The sequence below is a fragment of the Protopterus annectens genome, chromosome 6.part0, assembly GCF_019279795.1.
Source record: "Protopterus annectens isolate FY-2018-M chromosome 6.part0, PAN1.0, whole genome shotgun sequence".
Taxonomy (NCBI): domain Eukaryota; kingdom Metazoa; phylum Chordata; order Ceratodontiformes; family Protopteridae; genus Protopterus; species Protopterus annectens.
Genome location: NC_056737.1, coordinates 317,712,329 through 317,733,656, shown reverse-complemented (window position 1 = coordinate 317,733,656; position 21,328 = coordinate 317,712,329). Strand labels below are relative to the sequence as shown.

The following is a 21,328-nucleotide window of genomic DNA, read 5'->3' as shown; positions in this document are numbered from 1 at the left end:
CTGTCTGTCCAAAAGACTTCCATTTACTTGGGTATGTTAGTCTAATAAAGTTCTCCTGGTCTGCAGCTCTTTTCTGCTGCAGTTCCAACAGTGTTAAAATATTTAAACAAATTGTTGACTAAGGATGGTTTGTTTTCTATCAAAGTATCAAAGTGGTAAAATCTAATTTTCATCATGGATTATATTATCTAATGTTCAGCTTCACTGACAGGCTGCAAGACATTTTTGAAGAGCCTTTGTGTTGAGACCCACTTTAAAAGAGCCAGTACCCCATTCCCACATGATGTCTTGGTTTTATGTTGAGAAAATTTATTTTACATCTTTGAACCAGCATCCAGAATTCTGATGTCATTTTTCATTTGTCTGTCTCAGTGTTGGGATACTGGACTGCTTGTCAAACCCAATCTGTCTGCTAGTGCTCCTAGCCTTGAGCTGCATTAGATTTATTTCTCCCATAATTCTCCTGTGCCTTCATTAATCTCCGATGTTATTACTGCCATAATGCATGGGTGCTGAACTATAGATCTGATGTTGTAAATCTTTGTTCGTTAATTACTATTAGGACTTAGGTTCCGTCCTCGGAACCAATAATGCATTTCCAAGCTCGCACCAGCCAAAAACTCTCAGCTAAGACCTACCCATAATGCACCTCTCCTAGTTACTCCAAATCTCATTTGCAATATTTCTAATCAGACGTGCTAGCCATCTCTCTCAAAGCTAAATAGAAAATTGTCATTTTTAAGATAGTTTGTCTTCAAAATGTGTTATTTTTTTTAGTCAATTTAGCCTTTTCTCACTGTCGCCTATAACCTAATTCTATTCCCTATCCTTTACCTTGGCAATTTAATTTCTACCATTATTGGTACTGTCCCTCTCTCCTGCCTTTGACAGGCCCTTCCTTACCACTTGTGGTATTTTTTAAATACCATTGTTGGTATTCTCTTACCTTTTTCTGTCCCTTATTTTGTTTTTTCTATAGGATAGCCTTGTTGCCTTACTATGTCAGACAAAGCTAAATTGGGGTTTAAACAGTGTGACAAGTGTGGGTGTAAGATCCCTAACTTGGATACACATGCTCATTGTGTCTACTGTTTGGGCGTGGATCATATTAAAGCTGACTGTGACATTTGTGCTAGTTTTAGTAGTTGTACACTAGCAGAATGTAAAAATGAGCTTATTTTAAAACGTTTAATCAAGACACCTTTTTCGGAGGTTCTGTCTGGGTCGGAGGTCTCACCCCCTCCAAAGACCAAAAAAACATAAGGAAAAACAGAGTCACTCTGTTCCTGCATCTCAGTCAGTTACAGAACTGAGTCTACTCCTTGCTTTGCCGGGGCCCTCGGCACAGACCTCTTCGGCACCAGGCTCTGTATCTTCTCCCTTGGTGCCGTCCATGATATTCACCCCTATTTCGGTTCCAACCTCGGCACCACTGACTTCGGTGCCGTCCTTGGTTCCAGCATTGGCTCCTGTGACACTATCTGCCTCTGCACCATCCTCGGCCACAGTGCCAACAGTTTATTTGGCTCCATCGACTCCAAAACTCGAATATCTGCCAGGACAAGATACTCTCCAACTTACGACCCTTTTTTGGGGCAGAGGTTTAGCCCCTTTCTAGAAAGACCTGATTCTCCTTCAGCAGCCTCCTTTAGATCCACTAGGAGTTTTTCTGAATTGGATCTAGTGCGGGTTGTGGACCAGCTTCTGGCAGCTAGGGGATTGCCCATTCCAGCTAGACCTTCCATCCCTCTTGGCTCGGAATCTTTTACTACATCTTCCCCTGTTTATCCTCCTCCAGCCTCTACCCAAATCTTGGTACCGATGTCCACTCCGGTGCATACTGTCTCAGCTCCGACAGCAGCTTTTCCCTTGTCAGCAGCAACCACCCTTGCTGCTTTGGCTCAGGTGGAGCCGATGCTGTCTCCGAGCAGTGCTTGGACCGTCTGTACCTTGGTACCTAGTCTGGCACTTATTTTCTCGCTGGCACCGTCTGTGTCCATGGCTCTGACGGCTTCCAGTCCTTTCTGAGCTCCTCACCTAAAAGTGGGCTCCTCAGGGTGTGGTGTGACCCTGGTTCCAAGGTTGTCCTCCCCGGTTCCGGGCTCCCATCCCTCCTCAGGCGGGCCTGCTGTCCAGGTGATGGAGAGGATCCTTGACTCCGCAGGCTCGCAGTCAGCACCGATGACATCAGTATCAGAACCCCCCCCCCAGCATGCACCTCTCCCAACCCTCTGTTTCGAACCCCAGGCACAGGAGTCGCAAGACCTCCCTTTGAAGGGAACCCCTTCTTCGGAGTACTCCTCACAAGATCCCACTGGGGAGCAACCCCGGAAGAAACTGTGCAAGAGGAAGCACCTTGATTCCCCGGAGGAATCTATCACCGAAGACACTGATTGTGATGAGGGGGAAGGGTCCCCACGGTCTCCCCCAGACAATGTCTCATTCAGTGACCTTCTTGAAATCCTCAAGCAGTGGGGAGACTGGAAGTCCTCTAACCCTTCTTCTGAGGCATCTGTGTTCTTGCAGGCCTTCCATGCCTGGCCATCTACTTCCTGGGTGACCCACCGGCAGATGACCTTGTTTAGCTCATTGTGCAGCGTGCCTGGAAGGGCCCGGACAACATAGAACCTGTCCCCCTGAGGCCAGACAAAATTTTATCTACACCTGAAGACCAGCCCCACTGGTCCAAACAGTTAACGGTTGATTCTATGGTTGTGGCGGCGGCCACCAAGAAGATAGTTCCACTGTCCATCTTTAAAACAGGGAGTCCCGGACCATGGACAGACTATGGAAGCGGACCTATGCTTCAGCGACCTTCGCCATTTGGTCGCTGAACTATCTGGCACACTTTACTTGCCTCCAAAGAGACCTAATTTCTAAAATGTCTTCCTCTTTGGTCGGGGTACTGCCTGATAAGGTGCGTGACACTGTCGCCTTGCAGCTAGTGACCCTTGAATCCATCTCCAACTCCTCGATGCATTTGATATCTCACACCACCAAGGGGTAGCTCGAGCTGCCGCATCAGGCATTGTCATGAGACATAATGATTGGATGCGGTTGTGTGACTTCGCAGACCCCTTTAAATCTTCCTTTGTCACTGCACCTGTCGACGAATCTGCACTTTTTGGACCCAAAGCACGAGATGCACGTAGTGAGAAAGATGGAAAGACCTTGTGTGCTGTGGACATATGTTTTTCAAACCCCCAGAGGTCCTACTCCAGAAACCAGAAGGGAGGGAAAATGTGGTTCAAGAAATCCCAAGGATCTTTTCGTGACACTTGTGGTGAACATTCCCCCTGGGGCAGAGGGGGCAACTCGTATGGAAGACGCCCTTTTTAGGGTAGAGAGGGTCTGCGTAACCAAGGAGCTAGAGATTCTTTCTCCGGCAGACCCTACCAGCACTCCTGAGCAGAGGCCCGATTGCTTTCCTCAGGAAGCAGTCGAGGGTCGTTTTTCTCTGCACCTACCAGCCTAGCATCTTATTACTACCGATGTTTGGGTGCAGAAAATAATATTCAGAGGCTACCAAATACCACTCGACTTAATTCCCAGACCCATCAAATGAATCCCCAATGTACCACCCAATCAGAGGGAATTAGCAGCCTTAGAAATAGAAAAGCTGCTAAGAAAGAGTCATCCAACCGGTCCCACCAGACCAGACAGGATCCGGGTTTTACTGGAGGTTCTTTTTTAGTGCCAAAAATACACAGCGGACCGAAGACCAATCCTGGATCTCAGCCTATTGAACAAATTTATCAAACGTAAAAATTCCAGATGGTCACGGTACAGTCCATTCTTCCCTTCCTAGGAAGGGACAACTGGATGTGCTCTATAGACCTCCAGGATGCATACTACCACATAAAGATGGATCATCGCTCCCGGAGATTTTTCCACTTTTGGCTGGGAGCCAGTCACTACCAGTTCAGGGCACTGTCATTCAGTCTCTCGACAGCCCCCCCCCCCCCCCCGAGTGTTCACCAAATGTATGGCAGTTGTGGTAGCTCATCTTCGACTAGAAGGATTCCAGGTGTTTCCGTATCTAGACAATTGGCTCCTTGCCGCTCCAACCAGTAATCTCCTAGTCTGCAGCCTCTCTTACAATCAAGGTCTCGCTCTCCACTTGGGGATTACAGTCAACAAGGACAAATCTCAAATGTCCCCAATGAGGACACTGGAATTTAGTGGAGCAGTCTTCGACACAACATCCTGTCAAGCTTCTCTTCCCCCCTCACAGGCTTTTGAAAATAAGACACCAAATCCAAGACCTTCTTCCTCAGACCTATGTACCAGCACATCTTGTACTGCAACTGTTCGGCTCCATGGCGGCTGCCATTACGTTAGTACCACTGGCGAGGCTCCACATGAGAATCCTGCAGTGGTTCCTTTCCGCACAATGGTTGTTTCTAACTCACCCACTCGACCACATGATACGTCTTACAAACCATTGCAAGGAAGAAATACCATGGTGGATGAAGCTACAAACGAATCTTTGGTGTCGACCATTCTGTCTTCCCCAGCCCATGGCCACGGTGACCATGGATGCCTGTTAGGGTGGGGAGGCATTTCCAGGGAAAGACTGTCCAAGGCACCTGGTCCCCCATGGAAGCCAATTTGCACATAAATGCCCTGGACTGAGGGCAATTCTTTTAGCATTGCAAGCGTTCCATGCATCCCTACCCTCTGGGACCATTGCAGTTCAATCAGACAACATGTAAGTCGTCTGGTATATCAACAAGCAAGGCAGAACCAGGTCTTAACCCCTGTGTCGAGAAGCCACGAGGATTTGGCACTAGGCGATATCTTCCAACCGCTTTCTTATAGCAATGCACATTCCCTGCAGTTCCAACCTTATTGCAGACAATATGAGCAGGAACATCCTAATGCCTCACTAGTGGTCCCTCAACCCTGTAACAGTGGATCGGATCATCCAACGCTGGGGCAAGCCTTGCTGCGATCTGTTTGCTTCCCCCATAAACTGCAAATGCAGAAGCTACTTTGCCCTGATCCCCCCTTAGTCACTCTAACGCACTATTGGCCCCCGGGTCTTCTGTATGCCTTTCCCCCATTTCCCCTCATTCCAAAATTTCTCCAGAAAGCTCAGAGGTTGAGAAGCAAAGTTATCCTCATTGCCCCCTACTGGCCCCATTAAGTCTGGTTTCCGTTTCTATGGCCTCATCTGATTCACAGCCCGTGGATCCTGAATCATTCCCAAGACCTGTTCTCATCCTCAGGGACTGATTCATCTGAACCACCACAGTCTCAAGCTCACAGCTTGGTTCCTCCACTTCCAATTATTGCCAGGCTGCCTAAAATCCCATCTCCTGTTCGTGAAATTCTTCTGGCTTTAAACAAACCTTCTAACAGGAAAGTTTATTCTAGTAAATGGACTAGGTTCTCTGTTTGGGCCAAAGATCAGAACTTGGACCCTTTCTCTATGCCTATACAAAAGATCCTGCAATACCTGTGTACTCTTTTACATGCAGAAGCCTCAGCATTGACTATCACTGTACATTTAGCAGCTATCGCCAATTTTCATAATGGACTTGATAATTCTTCAATTATGTCACACCGCCTATGCAAGACATTTTTGAAAGGAGTTTTACATGTTCAACCTCCGATCAAGCCTCCCTTAGAACCCTGGCACTTGACTTTGGTACTTCAGTCTCTCACAGGTCATCCTTTTGAGCCCTTTGATTCATGTGATTTAAAATTTGTCATGGAAAACCTTACTTCTAGTAGCACTTAAGCAAGAGGAGTATCTGAGCTGCAGGCATTGAGTGTCAAGAGACCTTACTTGATCTTCCATACAGATAGGCTGTCCCCTTCGTACTGACCCTTCTTTCTTGCCCAAGGTCATTTCTGAATTTTCCATTAACCAATCTGTTGACCTGCCACTTTTCTTCCCTCCGCGTTCTAATAGAGGGGAGTACCTTTTGCACACCCTTGATGTGCATCGGCAGCTTCGTTGTTATTTGGACAGGACTAAATCTTTCAGGAAAACAGATCAGTTGTTTGTGGCCTTTGCAGCACCCAGATTGGGTAAACCTGTTTCCAAAGTGACTTTATCCTCCTAGCTTAGAAACATCATTACCTTTATCTACCAACAGAATAAGCTATCCTTACCTTCCAGAATAAAGGTTCATTCTACCAGATCTAGGGCTACTTCTGTTGCATTTCATTCCAGAGCCTCTATGGATGATATCTGCGCAGCAGCCACTTGGGCAAGACCTCATACCTTTATCTCTCATTACAAATTGGATTTAGCCTCCAGGGGACGAGCATCTTTTGATTCTATGGTGCTCAGGAATATACTTCCTTAGGGCCACCCAGGACTCTAATAGCTGGGGACTCTGTCCTAATCGTAATTAATGAACAAAGATTTACAACATCAGCTAAAGAAGTTATGTCTTACCATAACGTTCCATCTGTGTTGTAGATCTTTGTTCATTCATTACTTCCCGCCCCCTTTCCCCCTGCCTGGACTCTGGTGGACTTTAGGAACTCATGCTTATGATATTTGCTCAGACAGAGCCTTCTACTATTTTTCTTTTACTACGTCTATTATGTAGGGGCGGGCAAACTCGATCTGTAGTAACTTTGAGAGGGGCATTTACGGGTAGGCCTTAGCTGAGAGTTTTTGGCTGGCGCGAGCTTGGAAATGGCCGTATCTGTTCAGAGGACTGAACCAAAGTCATAATAGTAATGAATGAACAAAGATCTACAACACAGCTGGAACGTTATGGTAAGACATAGCTTCTTTTTTCAGCTAAATGCTTCTTCGGCTTTTGTCTGTCTTTTTCAAATTCTTGTAAATCTTAACCTGTAGTGAATTTTGTTCAACATCTTTGTACTTAGTTTATTTTCCTTGTAATAAGCTTGTTTCTGATATTTCCCTTGCTTCATCTCCTTCGCAATGCCTAGGTCAGTTGCTTAGCATATCCTAGTAGCTTAAAGTCCCTTTACTAGACAGTTCTTTTCTGTGGCTTTTACTACTGTGTATTGTCTTTTAGAATACTAGACTCTGAATATATAGTATAACATGATGGCTAGGGTGTGTTTTCTTTTCCACAGTGGGGAAACGTTTTCAAAAATCTGGCAAATGCTGTCATAAAATCCCACTGCAGGGCACCCACAAATTGAGTGGTGTACCTGAGCCTTAAGCACCTGGATGTGGACAGCAACATTTGTTAAGCCTTTGATCCCAAATCTTTTTTAGACTACCATAACAAATTAATATTAAAGGGGCTGCTTCCCACTGATAACCAGCCTACTCCTGGGAGTAAGCAGGAAAGAAAAAAGATGGGGGAGAGAGAGGGGGAGGGGATAGGTGGAGAAAAACAGAGGGTGCATGTCCCTCTTTAGGACCAGAAGTCCCCAGACATGAAAAGCGCCTTGTCCTACAAATACAGGTGCACAAATCTTCTCTAGTCCATAAGACAGTTATCAAAAACTAATGTATTAAAATGTTAAGTAGGCACTCTTAAGAAAGGGAACCCTCCTATTTCCTCTCCTCCAGACCACCATCTGCTGCATTGTTGAAGTATGTCAGGTCTTTTGGTGTTCTGCAGAAGACGATTGGGAGCTAGCAATGAGGGCATTTTTGAAGGTGCAGATACAGATGATACAGATGGTTGGCATCCCATCCCCCTCTTTTTCTAGGGTGGCTAGAGTTGGCCCCTTGGCTCCTTCTCTGGTACTAGTTTCAACACCAGTGGAGTCTGTCAATGTCCATGCATCTGATGCACTTGACACCAAGGGATTCAGAGTCAGGTGGCTCTTGGAACAGAGTATGCAATGCTAGGTGTTCAGCACTAACTGACTTGGTTCTGCTCTCGGCCTTTAAGGCATCTGCACCAGTTTCTGTCTTGGGGCTGTCCTGATTCTTGATGTCGGGGCATCCGTCCTCTGTGCTGCGTGTATCTGCTTTGATGGAGATGGCAGTGGCTCCAGGAAAGGGGTCCTCGATAACCGATTCCAGATAAACTTTCAGAGTTGTACAGAGGATGATGGCCTCTTTTTTTCAGGTAACTGTCAGAGCCCTCATCAGTGTCCACTCCAGCCCTTCAGCCTGTCCTTCATGACAACTAATGAGAGGATAAAATGGAAAACCTCAGTGCACAGAGAGCCATCTGGGACTCTGTTCATCCACCATCAAAGATTCCCAGGAAGAGGACATAAGAGGAGGTAAGTGGACTCCCCTACAAACTCTCACATCAGACACAGACTTGAATGAGAAAGAGGTCTCTTCACAATCCCCTCCTGAAAAAGACACATTTGGCAAAATCCTTGAATTAAGGCATTGGGAATCTTATCCAACAGATACCCCCCAGGATGCAGAAGTGCTTTTTGAGGCCTACCACCCTTTCAGGATGAGTAAGTGCTGTCTGAGGATTACCATTCTGCAGCAGTGACCTCCCGAGTCCATCATGCTGACCATATCATTGATTTGACAGTCTGGATGGCATGGTAGGAACCAGTCACTACTAAGTTGATCCCCTGCATGTTAAATGAAATTCTGTGCCAGTGTAAAGATAGGTAGCACTGGTTGAAAAATTATCTGGTAGATGCTATGACTGTTTCAGCAGCCACCTAGAGAGAGTTGACTGATTCTTTGTTAGTTGGGTAGACAGCAGCTGAGTCTTGAGAGTTGTATAGGATGGGGAAACAACCTAATGCCTCAGGCACCATTGCTTTTGGGAAGGTAAATTATGTTACACATATGAATTGCATCCAAAGGAATTTTGCATCAAGCCATAAATACTTTGCGTAACCCACCCCATCTGAAGTCAACAAAATTAGAGACCACTGTGAGTACAGTGATGAACATTATTAAGCTGTCCATGTGTCTGTTACATAATGCAGGTGATAGAGTGGCCAGAGCATCTGGTACAGGCATTATCCTTAAATGTTATGCCTGTCTTTCTGTTTGTGGTTTTGCAGACAAATTTAAGGGGTCTTCCACAAATGCCCCCTTTGATGGTATCTCTTTATCCAGATCTGAAGTGAAAGGAAAAACTAAGGTACAAAGAAGAAGTTAACATGCTGTCTGCCATAGGTGTTAGATTTTGAGAGCCCTCAGTGATCCTTAACAGAAGGTTCAATATCTCTATTGCTTGGGAGCCCCAGTGCCAGCCCTTTGATTCCTTTTGAGACAGAGAAGGCCATGGCAGAATTGGTCTTTCAATGGTGATGATCATGAAGTCATGGGGGGTCTACAAAACCAGGGATTCTGGATGCTCTTTTCCAGCAAACGGACATAATGTCCCTGAAGGCTTACTTTGCTGTCTATCTTTGGAGGGCAGTTGGGGGTCTCTTATGTCTCCACTCAGCTGCTTGGATGGTCATCACACAGGAAACTATGGAGAAAGGCTATGCTGTATGCTTTTGTTGTTGTTTCCTCAACTACAGCCATTCCCAGATGTTCCAGGTCAAAGCAGAGAAGAGAGGTCTCCATCCTTTTGTGAGAGAGAGAGAGAGACAGAGAGAGAGATCCAAGAAGTCCCACCAAACCATTTTGTCTTTTTTGTACCAAAGAAGAAAAAGGACCTCTGGCCAGTTCTGGATCTCGGTGATCTAAACTTCTGTCAGAAAGATCCCATTCAGAATAGTCATGGTGCCATCAAGTTTTGCCCTGTCATGTGTTAAATAATTAGATGTGCTTGAAGGACTTTTAGGATGCCTACCACCACTTAAAAATTGCAAAGGATATCCCAGGGAAAGTCAGCTGTCTAGCAGACTGACTCAGCAGAACTACTCTGCTTCACAAGTTATCCCTTAATCCATCAGAGGCTCAGCAGATTTTCAGTCACTGGGCCCAGCTTTGCTTCAGTCTCTTTATATCTCCTTCCAATAGCAAATGCAATAACCACTTCACCCTGATCCCTCCCCCTAAGTTCAGTCATCGCAGGATGCTGCAGTTTCAGTGGCACCTTGGACTTCTCAGTGCCTTTCTTCCTGTTCTTATGTCAGAGTTTCTGTAGAAAGCTTTGACATGTGAATCTTCAGTCATTTTACTTGCCACTCTGAGCCAGGCAAATCTTGCTTCACCTGCTCTGGCCTCATTTGAACAAGTCCTCAGCGCTTCTAGATCCAGAGCTACATTTCCTGTCTTGCCTGTGGTCAGCCTCAACCTGACCTTCAGAACCTGAAATTAACTGTATGGTTTCTCCTGTTCTGTTTCCAAAATGGCCAAAAATCCTTCCTTATCCAAAATGGTGGTACATCTTGTCTACTTATCAAAAGTAATCTATCCATAAACTTTAGAAGCGGAAGCGTAAACATTTCTCTGTGTGGGCCTTAGAACAAGGCATAGATCCTTTTTCTGCCTCAATCCCTGAAGTTTTACAGTTTTTCATCCTTTTGGGGCAGGATCTAGTTGCCCTACAATTAAAGCAAAATTGTCATTCATTATAAACTTTGAGGTTCCAAATCTAATCACAGACACACACTTTGCAAGGCCTTCCTCTGACGTTTATTTTTCTTGTCCTCCTATAAGAGATCACTCCTTCATGGATCCTTACTTTTGTCCTAGAACCTCAAGGAAACTTCCCTTTGAGCTAGGCTTTTCTACAGAATTCATATTTTTTTATCCTGGAAAACTGTTTTAGGTCACAATTCTACCAGCCAGCTGGATTTAAGAATTACACTCACTGTCACATACTCTTCCTTACTTGTTTTTCATAAGGATAGGGTCACCCTGAAAATGAACCCATCCTTTATTCCAAAAGTAACATCAGAGCATAATCTAAATCAGCCAATACATCTACCAGTATTTTCCCTAATGATTTCAGCAAAGGAGTTTATGTTGCATACCTTGAGCATTCGTAGACAACTCTGGATGTTCATCGTGCATACAGCTGCAGTCATAACAGATGGGTTTTTCTGCCGTCAGGCGGGTCCTCGGTCGGCCGAATTCCAAAGTCTAGGTCCGGCGTCGGATGTCGTCGCTTTTTCCATGACGTCAGTGCGACAGGGGTATAAAAGAACCAGCCGACGCCATTTTCTTCAGTCTTTCTTGCCGTGCGGTGCCCGAAGCAGAAGCAGTTCGCAAGTGCCGGTCGGCCAGCTCCTGAGATTACGAATATTTTTCAACCGAAGTCTTCTTGATAGCTAAGTACCCCGTTGGGGAAACTTTTCTTGCTCAGACCGATATCAGACAAAGTTAATAATTGCATTTCATGTGGGAAGCAAATGCCGCATAAGGATTTTCATTCCCTCTGCATTCCTTGCTTAGGCCCAGACCACGACGTCTCGGCCTGTCGTTTTTGTGCTACATTCAACAGACGCACTATTAAGCGTCGGGCGGAGTTCGCCCAACACTATTTTGGCAAAAAGTTTAATTACATTATGTCGTCGGATACTCCGACTCCAGTTTTAAGTAAAAGATGCAAAGATAAGGACCGACATACAAGGTCCGCGACTTCTACCGACACCACGCCAAAGCCGACTACAGGTGATCCGGTTCTCAGTGAGGCGCCTACGCAGCCCCTGACTACCGATGACACTTCTTTGGCGGTGTCTTCAGTGCCCGAGGTCGCAGGCTCTTCGGCCAACACCCCGACTACAGATACCGAAGCCACTCTTGGCGGTGAAACTCAGAGTTTAGACAGACCTGCCACCTCTCAAGGTGTCTTCAGGCCTTCCTCTTCTTTTTCCATCAAGGCTTTCACTAAGTCTAAAGCAGCCATGCATACTAAGACAAGCTCCACAGGGCCCCTCTCAAGGCCCCATGCCTAAAAAGCAGATGCTCAAAATGGCTGAGGATTTGATTACTCTTGTCAGGGGTTCTCAACCCCCGGACAAAGGCCCAGAGTGGAGGAAGAATCCCCTTCCTCGGACCAGGCCTCCATTATTTCAGAACATTCTGAAGACCAGGAACATTCATACTCCCCTTTTGAAGACTCTGATGCAGAGGAGTCCATTCCCTCTGTCTCCCCCCCTGAGGATTACTCTTTTGGGGAAACCTTACATACCTTGAGGGAACACTTCCACTGGGAAGGCCAAGAGTACTCAGACTCCAAGAAAAGGCTTAGGGATTTCCTCTTGCTCCCTCAGCAAAGACCTCTGGCTATACCTCCTGTCTTAGACATACTAGATGATGTGTATTCGGAGGCCTGCCTTAACCCAGATTCTTTACCTCCAGCTCCAGTCAAGCCTGATGAGTATTAACCGGGTTCCTGATTCACACCAATTTCTATACAAAAGCCATGCGGCTGACCCAGAAACTATTTCACAGGGTCTCAAGGGAATTAAGGCCTCCACTGCTAAAAATCCATTGCCTTCAGAGAGAGATTCCAGAGCTTTAGAAAGGTGGGGGAAGAAGGTATACACCTCGGCCACCTTAACCATGAGGGCATTAAACTGTCAGTTCCATATGTTAAAGTACCAACAGTTTTTGTTATCACAGTTGAAAAGCAAAATGTCACTACCTGAACAACCAGACTTGAAGGAGTTGCAGGATTTGTTACATAGTGCAGAACAAGTGGGTAAACATATCTTGCAATGTGGTTTTGATGCTTTAGAGGCCTCATGTAGAGCTGCTGTTACAGGATCAGTCATACGTAGACATGCTTGGCTCAAAGAGCAAACCTTACCAGATATGTTAAAGCTAAATTACTGCATGCACCTCTGCAAAAAAAATGGCAAGCACCTACACAAAGAGGTGGTGAGGATAATTCACAGCCATTCAGAAAGCAGAACCAATGACTTTCCCCTTTGTATGCCAAGCAAGGCTCAAATGGCAGCACCTTTAGATGGAAAACTGGCATTATTTTTGAAAAATTGGCATATTGTCACAAAAGACAAATGGATCCTGGACATTATAGACAGAGGCTACAGATTCCACTTTCACACCCTTCCAAAAATGAGAGGCATGCCAAACCTGCCACACAATCAAAGGGCAGAGGCACAAAAACAAATTTCAGATCTCATGGACATGAAAGCTATTCAAGAGGTACCTGCACAAGAACAGGGTCAAGGTTTTTATTCCAGACTATTCCTGGTACCAAGGAAGGGCAAAGATTGGAGACCTATTTTGGACCTATCCATCCTAAACACTTTTTTACTCGTGCCAAAATTCAAGATGCTCACATTACAGCAGCTTCTTCCCATGCTGGGCAAGGAGTCTTGGCGGTAACATTGGACCTCAAGGAGGCATACCTGCATGTCCCAATCAGACAAGATTGCAGAAGATACCTCAGATTTATTGCAGGTTCAACACATTATCAATTCTCTGCATTGCCCTTTGGCTTATCTACTGTGCCCAGAGTGTTCACGAAATGCCTGGCATCAGTAATTGCCTACTGCAGACTTCAAGGGATACAAATATACCCATATTTGGACGACTGCCTGATCCAAGCGGACAGCAAGCACATACTTCTGAAACATCTGGCGTTTGTAATAATGTTGAATTCTCTGGGATACACAGTCAACAAAAAGAAATCAAGGCTAATACCCTCTCAAATAATAATTTTCCTGGGCGCCAACTTGGATACAAACACCCAGATGGCCTACCTCACGCCAGAGAAACAAGGGCAACTAACTCAATACTTCAGAAAACTGGCAACTTTCACCAGGCTGACTGCAAGGAAAATCCTGCAGGCTCTGGGATTCATGGCATCTTGCATCCTACTAATCCCATGTGCAAAGCTGCATATGAGGAAACTTCAGTGGTACCTAAAAACCTATGGTCTCAACACAGCCACAGTTTGGAAACAATAATACCACTGATTCCATGTCTTCAAAAGGAATTTCTGTGGTGGGCTCAAGCATGCCAAAGAAACACAAGTCTCCCATTCTGCAAGCCTCAAGCAAATCAAGTCATCACAACAGACGCCTCAGATTATGCCTGGGGGGGGGGGGGGGGGGGTGCACATGACAGATCGGTGCATTCAGGGCAAATGGTCACAAAAAGAAAAGCACCTACACATCAATCAAAAGGAAATGCTAGCAGTGATAAATGCTATTATAGCTTTCAAAGACCTGCTGCATCCAGGCCAGCTATTGATAAGGACAAGACAACACCACAGTAATATGGTACATAAACAGGGAGGAACCCATTCATACCCCCTATGCAGGCTAGCCATGTCTCTTTGGAACATGGCTCTGGAATTGCAAATCGAGCTTCAAGCACAGTTCCTGCCAGGCAAAGAAAACACGCTGGCAGACAACCTAAGCAGAAATATGACAGATCCACACGAATGGAAGTTGCATCCTCAAGTTTTTTCAAAGATAATTCAAGCATGGGGAAGGCCAGACATGGATCTCTTTGCCTCCCACATAAATCACCAATTGGCAAAATTCTGCTCAAGGACCTTTCATCCACAGGCCTGGAAAGTGGACGCTCTCTTTCAGTTGGACAACAATGACAGTTTATGCCTTTCCACCTCTTCCTCTGCTGCCCAAAGTTCTATTAAAAACCAGAGCAGACAGACCAAAGATGATTTTCATTGCTCCAGACTGGCCAAGACAACACTGGTACCCACTCCTGAGGAGCCTGACGCATTCCCCACAATGGATCCTGCCTCTAATGCCTCTTCTACTGACTCAGCATAACTTCAAAACTCTTCAGTCAGCTGAAAACACTCAATCTAGCCGCATGGAAGATTCCTTAAAATCACAACAGACCCTACTTTCCAAGGAGGTGCAGGATGTCATTTTGGAGGCCAGAAGACCTTCTACTAGAAAAGCCTACTCCGCAAAATGGAAACGGTTTTGTGCTTGGAATGAGAAAAAGGGCCAGAACCCTGGAATACTGAATTTACCTCAAATATTACAGTACTTAGCTGAGATGCTAAGCAGTGGACTTTCATTCTCCTCCATCAAAATCCATACCTCAGCCATTTCTGCAGAATACAACACTGATCCTCCTTTATTCTCTCACCCCCTCTTAAGACAGTTCCTCAGAGGGGCTAAGAATATAAAACCCCAAAGGAAACAACCAGTACCTGCTTGGGACCTCAATTTCATTCTAGAAAAACTGACTTTGCCTCCCTTTGCGCCAGCTGCCTCAACAGAACTGCAATATTTGTCCTGGAAAACAGCCTTCCTGCTGGCTATCACCTCAGCTTGCAGGGTTTCGGAACTACAAGCCCTCATGGTTGTGCAGCCTTTCATCATTTTCCATCAGGACAGAGTTTCCTTACAAACCAATCCTTCCTTTATGCCAAAGGTAGTATCCAGGGTAGCCTTGAATCAGGCTATCCACTTACCTACCTTTTACCCCAATCCTCAAAACAAAGGGGAGAGACTACTACATTCCTTGGACATTCACAGACAGCTACGTTATTATTTGGACAAAATAAAGCCTTTCAGAAAATCAGAGCAACTCTTTGTGTCCTATGCTACAGGAGCTCAAGGGAAGCCTATTTCCAAACAGACAATCTCAAAATGGATAGCCCCACTGCATACGCTTTTGTTACTCTTTTCATGGTAAAATTGTACCTGCAAGCATCAGGTCTCACTCCACAAGGGCCACAGCTACCTCTGCAGCTTTCCTCAGGGGGGTTCCTACCAAAGATATTTTGGAAGCTGCCACTTGGAGTTCTGTGCATACTTCTCCAAGCACTATCACCTACCATTATACTCCAAATCTAGAGCAGGCTTTGCCACTGCAGTCTTGCAGGGCATCCTGGCTCCTCCTAGTTCCACCTAGTGCCTGCCACCCCTTTTTTAGCTTTGGTATTGTACCCATCTGTTATGACTGCAGCTGTATGCACGATGAACATAGTACAGTTTTGTACCTACCATAAATGTAGATGTTAGAGTGCTAATACAGCTGCAGTCCAGGTTTCCCTCCCTCCTTCCCCTCTGGGACAGGCCTAATGGCTAACACTTCCTCATACAACCTGATTGGGGTATTCTTTTATGGTGTATTTGCTTGCAACTACTGTTTTTTGATTATACTGCATTGCATTATTACATAAATTTATGTATTGCCTTCCTTCTGGGGGCACCTGACATCTGGGGCAAGAAAAACTGAAGAAAATGGCGTCGGCTGGTTCTTTTATACCCCTGTCGCACTGACGTCAGGGAAGAGGCAACAACATCCGACGCCGGACCTAGACTTTGGAATTCGGCCGATCGAGGACCCGCTTGACGGCAGAAAAACCCATCTGTTATGACTGCAGCTGTATTAGTACTCGAACATCTACATTTATGGTAGGTACAAAACTGTACTTTCTACCCTCACAGAACCAAACGGTTCAGGAAGGATATTCATTTATTCATTTCTTTTGCCTCAAACAGAATGTGGAAGAACATCTCTACTCTAAACCTTTAGAACCAGTGAGGTGCAGAACATTATGGGAGCTAGGAGATGAGTTAGATCATCGAAAGTTTTAAAAATTGATATTGTCTACTGCTGGCAACAGCTGGTCCATATGTTAAGGTGGACAGACATGAGTCATGAAGATGTGTAGTTAAGATTTAGTACGTAATTTTATGTCCTACACAACCCTGTCCTTCCACTTCAACACTGTAAAACAGAGTCCCCCAAGTATATCCTCACAGATGGTATCATGACAGGATACTTATAGTACAGCCAAAGGCCATACTTGACCTGGAAACTACACCCAGTGTATACCGTCTTGCAAAGGTATGCAAGAGAGGCTCATGTCAGAGCAGCACAAATGTCAACAACTTAAACATTTTTGAAGAAGTTTCAAGTAGCAGCCACTGCTCTTCTGAAATGCCCTTTAGGTTTAGTTGGCTGATATGTAAATTTATTTCCCATAGCAAAATTCAGCGCATTAAGACAAGTTACCAAGGCACTGTGACTTGAGACCTTTTTACATATTTTGTTGGTTGCAGTGGAGAAAAAAACGTTGCTCATTGCTTTCTCTAACGTCTTTGGTTCTAGCCAAAAAAAAGCACAAGTGACTAATATGTAGACAATGTAACATATAACTCCATGGTTAGAATATTCGGGAAAATACAGGTAAATTTAGATTTAAATTTGCTTTAATAGCTGCTCTGGCATAAAAGTTTGGTTACTCAGAGACTTTATGAAAGGTGAGACAAGAAGGCTTAAAAGGTGAGACCTACAATTATGACACTTCTAGCCAAGTGACGTCCACCAAAAAGTGAATGTTTCAGATCAAAAATGGAAGTTATGTACTGGTCATAACACTGGATCCTTTTTGTCCCATTCTATCCAGTATGACTGTTAAGGTACTGAGTGGCCTGTTAGCTAGTGCATCCACCTCAAATTCCTTCAGATTTTTCATCCATTAATTTCCTTGTGCCCTCAGTAACCTCATGTCAAGTTAGCTAGCCAGAAAGGACATACGCTACACACTAGCTGTCATAATGAAAAATGGAAAGGTGGCTCTAGATTAGTCTGCTTGAAATGAGATGACAGTTCAGTAGGGGGAAGGAGGAAGGATGTCTTAGGAGATAGCATTAAGCTGGATCTTTTTCATCTTAGTCTAAGTACATAACTTCCGTATCCTATTTCATCCATCCATCCTATCAGACTGTTAGGACAGAAATCCAAGCTACCTATTTTCTTGGATGGCAGCATTCAGGACGCCCTCCATAACTGAAGCTCTGAAGGAAGCTGTAGGTTTAGATACTACAGCCAGTTGATATGGTTTTTCAAAGCTATGCAATGTAGACCATGCTGCTGCAGTATAAATTTCATCTGCAAAGAGTTCTGAAAAAGGCAGTGGAGACTTCAGCATTTATGGTGAAACATGCTCTTGGTTTAAAGGGTAAGGTTGTATTTTTTGGAAGAGTATACACAGGTACTGCAAAAGGAAAGTCATGTAGATAATGTCTGGGTCATGTAAGTTATAAAGGTCATGTACTAAACAATAATTATACGTATTCATGTTCCATGTCTGTCCACCTCAACACAACAACTAGCGGCTGCCAGCAGTAGTCGGCTTGTCAATTCTTAAGCTTTCCCATGTTCTAACTCATCTTCTAGCTGTCATAATGCTCTGCACCTCCCTGATTGCCTAGATTTATAGTTCCCTGAATCACTGACAACACTATACACACACACATATGTATGTGTGTGCGTGTGTGTGTGTGTGCGTGTGTGCGTGTGCGTGTGTGCGTGTGCGTGTGTGTGTGTGCGTGTGTGTGTGTGCGTGTGTGTGTGCGTGTGTGTGTGTGCGTGTGTGCGTGTGTGCGTGTGTGCGTGTGTGCGTGTGTGTGCGTGTGTGCGTGTGTGTGTGTGCGTGTGTGTGTGCGTGCGTGTGTGTGTGTGTGCGTGCGTGTGCGTGTGTGCGTGCGTGTGTGCGCGCGTGTGTGTGCGTGTGTATATAAAAAATGCACATGATAATTCACTTGCATGTGGCTGCCTCTGCAGACATTCCTCTGGCATCCCTCTAGGCTCCCACAACCAGGAATGGGGAAGATGTGCAAGTATGTTATTTTTTTTTTTAGCACACAGCTGAATATTTCCCAACACTGGTGCCTCTCCTCATCCACTGGGTATACTAAACTCTTCTGTCTACCCTTAGACTTTATCCCATGCAGAGGAACAGTGAAGAGAGGCATTCCACTGCAGCATCATATTGCTGCCTGGAGAGAGATCTGTTGGCATTTTAACTACCCCTGGATTTAGTGCAACCCATGGTCTAGGCTGGTGAAGAGAGTAAGGCATCCAGTTGCAGTATCTTATTACTTGCTACAAGGGGAGTTTTCTGTATATGCAGTAACTTCCCCTTCCTCTGCATGCTCATTTGCTGATGCCTAATGAGCTGGTGTGAAATGTGGACATGCTGGAGTAGCATCCCATCTCTGCGGTGACTCAGCCAGTGTCCTTTACCAAGGTCATTGTCCCAGCAGCATCCCCTGCCTCCGCCAGGGGTAAGATATCAGGAGTGTCTAGGCTAGTGCCCCACCCCAGAATAGGCACTCCTGTCCTTCTGCACTGGCACTTCAGATGCCTGAGTTGCTAATCAACCTGGGATTGCCTGAACCATATTAGGTCTTTATCACTCTACACCATGGTACTGGTTAGGTGTACAAGTATGTTGAAGTGGATGGACATGGATCTTGAAGATGTAGCTCAATGGTAAGGGTGTAACTTTTTTAATGAGCATTTTACAAGTATGAAGAGAGAAGCTGCACAACGGATGGTCCTGTGGTGACTCTGAGCAGCTGAGTATTCCATTTCCCAGATTATGATCAGGTATTTTGTAGTGATTACTTACTATAAAAATATGTAGAATCTGATCATTAAGCAGGGTGATTCCTGCAATATGGTTTCTCTGGTGAGTATATGTCCTGAATTAATGTTTCCTTCTCATGCTTAAAAGGAGAAAAGCTGTTGTGGAACTTCTACCCTCTTCTGCAGGATGCACAGAAACAAACCTATCACTTGGAAGGCCACATAGCAGAGGTGCAATGTCTTGTCTTCCATTTAGTTGTTAGGGTTGTACCCTTTCTTTTGAGTTGTGCTATGACTGATCTAAAAACTTACTAATTAATGGCACTGATCCATTGTTAGGCTTTTTAAATGAGTCTTCAGGCTGACGTGATGGTTTAGGCAGAGCTAGGGATTTTTCTGCCTGTGCACTGTTCAGACTGTGGTTCAGCCATTCTCCATGGCTTAGCTTTATGACTAAGGCTGCCAATTACTGACTAACTTAGCTCGAGGGTACACTTCCACAAAACAGCTTCTCCAGTCTAATGTGATGACAGAAGCCTGCTTATGTATTCCTTTTAATGTTTGTGTAGTATTCAGTTCTTTGTATGCTTTTGTAAAAGTCACTCTTTTTTCTCCCCCAGAAATCACTGCCCAGCTCATTGAAGAAGGAAACTGAGTTCCTGTTGCTTTTAGAAGAATTGCACCAGAAACACAATGACGACGAGATTAAGGTAAGTTCAGGTTAAGCCAAAATCCTGAGTTTTTACTAAAAAAAAAAAAAAAAATCGAATGATTTACAACATAGGCCTAGTTCAGGTGTGCTTTCAATCAAAACCTGCAGGATTTGGCATGCACAGCTGTGATTATAATTGTTCATTTGCTCCTTGAATTAAGGTGAAATTATCACTGGTGTCTGTTTTTGCCTTTCCAAGGAAGTGCAGTTGTCACAAAGAGTTTATGCATCACCAGTAGCTTGATAATTACTGTGTTACATAGTCGTTGCAAGTAGCATTGTGAGTACTAATACTACTAATGTGCTTTACGGCCGCTAAAAAAAAAACACTGCTCCAAATGGTGAAATCTCTCATCAATGTGCATTTGTAAAGACAAGTTTACCTTATTTAAATTGTACACTGATGAATGCTCTTGTCTTTTCTCCTTTTTATGCAGCTGGTACTGTATTTCTGCCTCAACCATGCATTTCCTCCAAGTCCGTAATCTGTCACACATCATTGGAGGCATATATGGTCTTAGTCCATGCTTTTTCCTTGTAACCTTTTCACCTAGCCACTACGGTTTCTAGGAAAATATATTCTGATATCTAGACTGAAGTCCTTACCTTCATTCTGAAAGCTGTACCCTCCTTTCTCTCCCCTTTCCTTTTCTAAGTTTCTTAATCATAATACCCTCTCATTTCACATATCATGTTCTTCTTTACCTGTTCTTCATATCTGTCCTTGTTTCCTTATTCCCCAGTTCAGTTAGCACACTGGATGTTCATTGTGTTACCCTGCTGCAGTCATCACACTTGGGTTATCCTGCCGTCAGGCGGTCCCGCAGTCGGCCCGAATTCCAAAGTCTTGGTCCAGTGTCGGTTGCTGTCGCTTCTTCCCTGATGTCAGTGCGCCAGGGGTATGTAAGAGGCATCCAACGCCATTTTCTTCAGTCTTTCTTGCCGCACAGTGCCCGAAGCAGAAGCAGTTCACAAGTGTCGGTCAGCCGACACCTGAGATTTTCGATTTGAATTTCAGTCCGAAGTCTTCATTAAAGCTAAGTACCCTGTTGGGGAACATTTTCTTGCCTCAGTACGATGTCAGAAAAAGTTAACAATTGCATTTCTTGTGGGAAGCAAATACCTCATAAGGACTTCCATTCCTATTGTATTCCTTGCCTAGGCCAAGACCACAACGTCACAGGTTGTCGGTTTTGCTCTAGGTTTAATAAACGAACTATCAAACGCCGTTTTGACTTTGCACTGCTTTACTTTGGTAGGAAATTTAATTATATCATGCCGTCGGAGCAGCCGACGACCGCCATTCATAAAAAACACAAGGATAAGGACAGACAGCCTAGGAATAAGCCAGACACCGAGGCCTCAGTTGGGCCTGTCGCCGGTTCTCCGGTTTTCAGGGAGGTGCCTACGCAGCCCCTGACGACCGCAGAACTGGAACCCCAGACAGCTGAGGAGTCTGCTAGGCCGACGCAGCCATCTACCGACACCGGAGC

General features: G+C 44.9%; 1 protein-coding gene across 2 annotated transcripts in view; it reads left to right on the top strand.

Moving 5' to 3' along the window:
• ZFYVE26 (zinc finger FYVE-type containing 26) overlaps positions 1–21,328 on the top strand; it is a 3,506,023-nt gene that overhangs the window by 303,501 nt on the left and 3,181,194 nt on the right. For both annotated transcript variants that reach the window (XM_044074068.1, XM_044074069.1), the window contains one exon: positions 19,744–19,833. In XM_044074068.1, the coding sequence (XP_043930003.1) occupies positions 19,744–19,833 (90 nt within the window). The remainder of the gene's footprint in view (positions 1–19,743; positions 19,834–21,328) is intronic.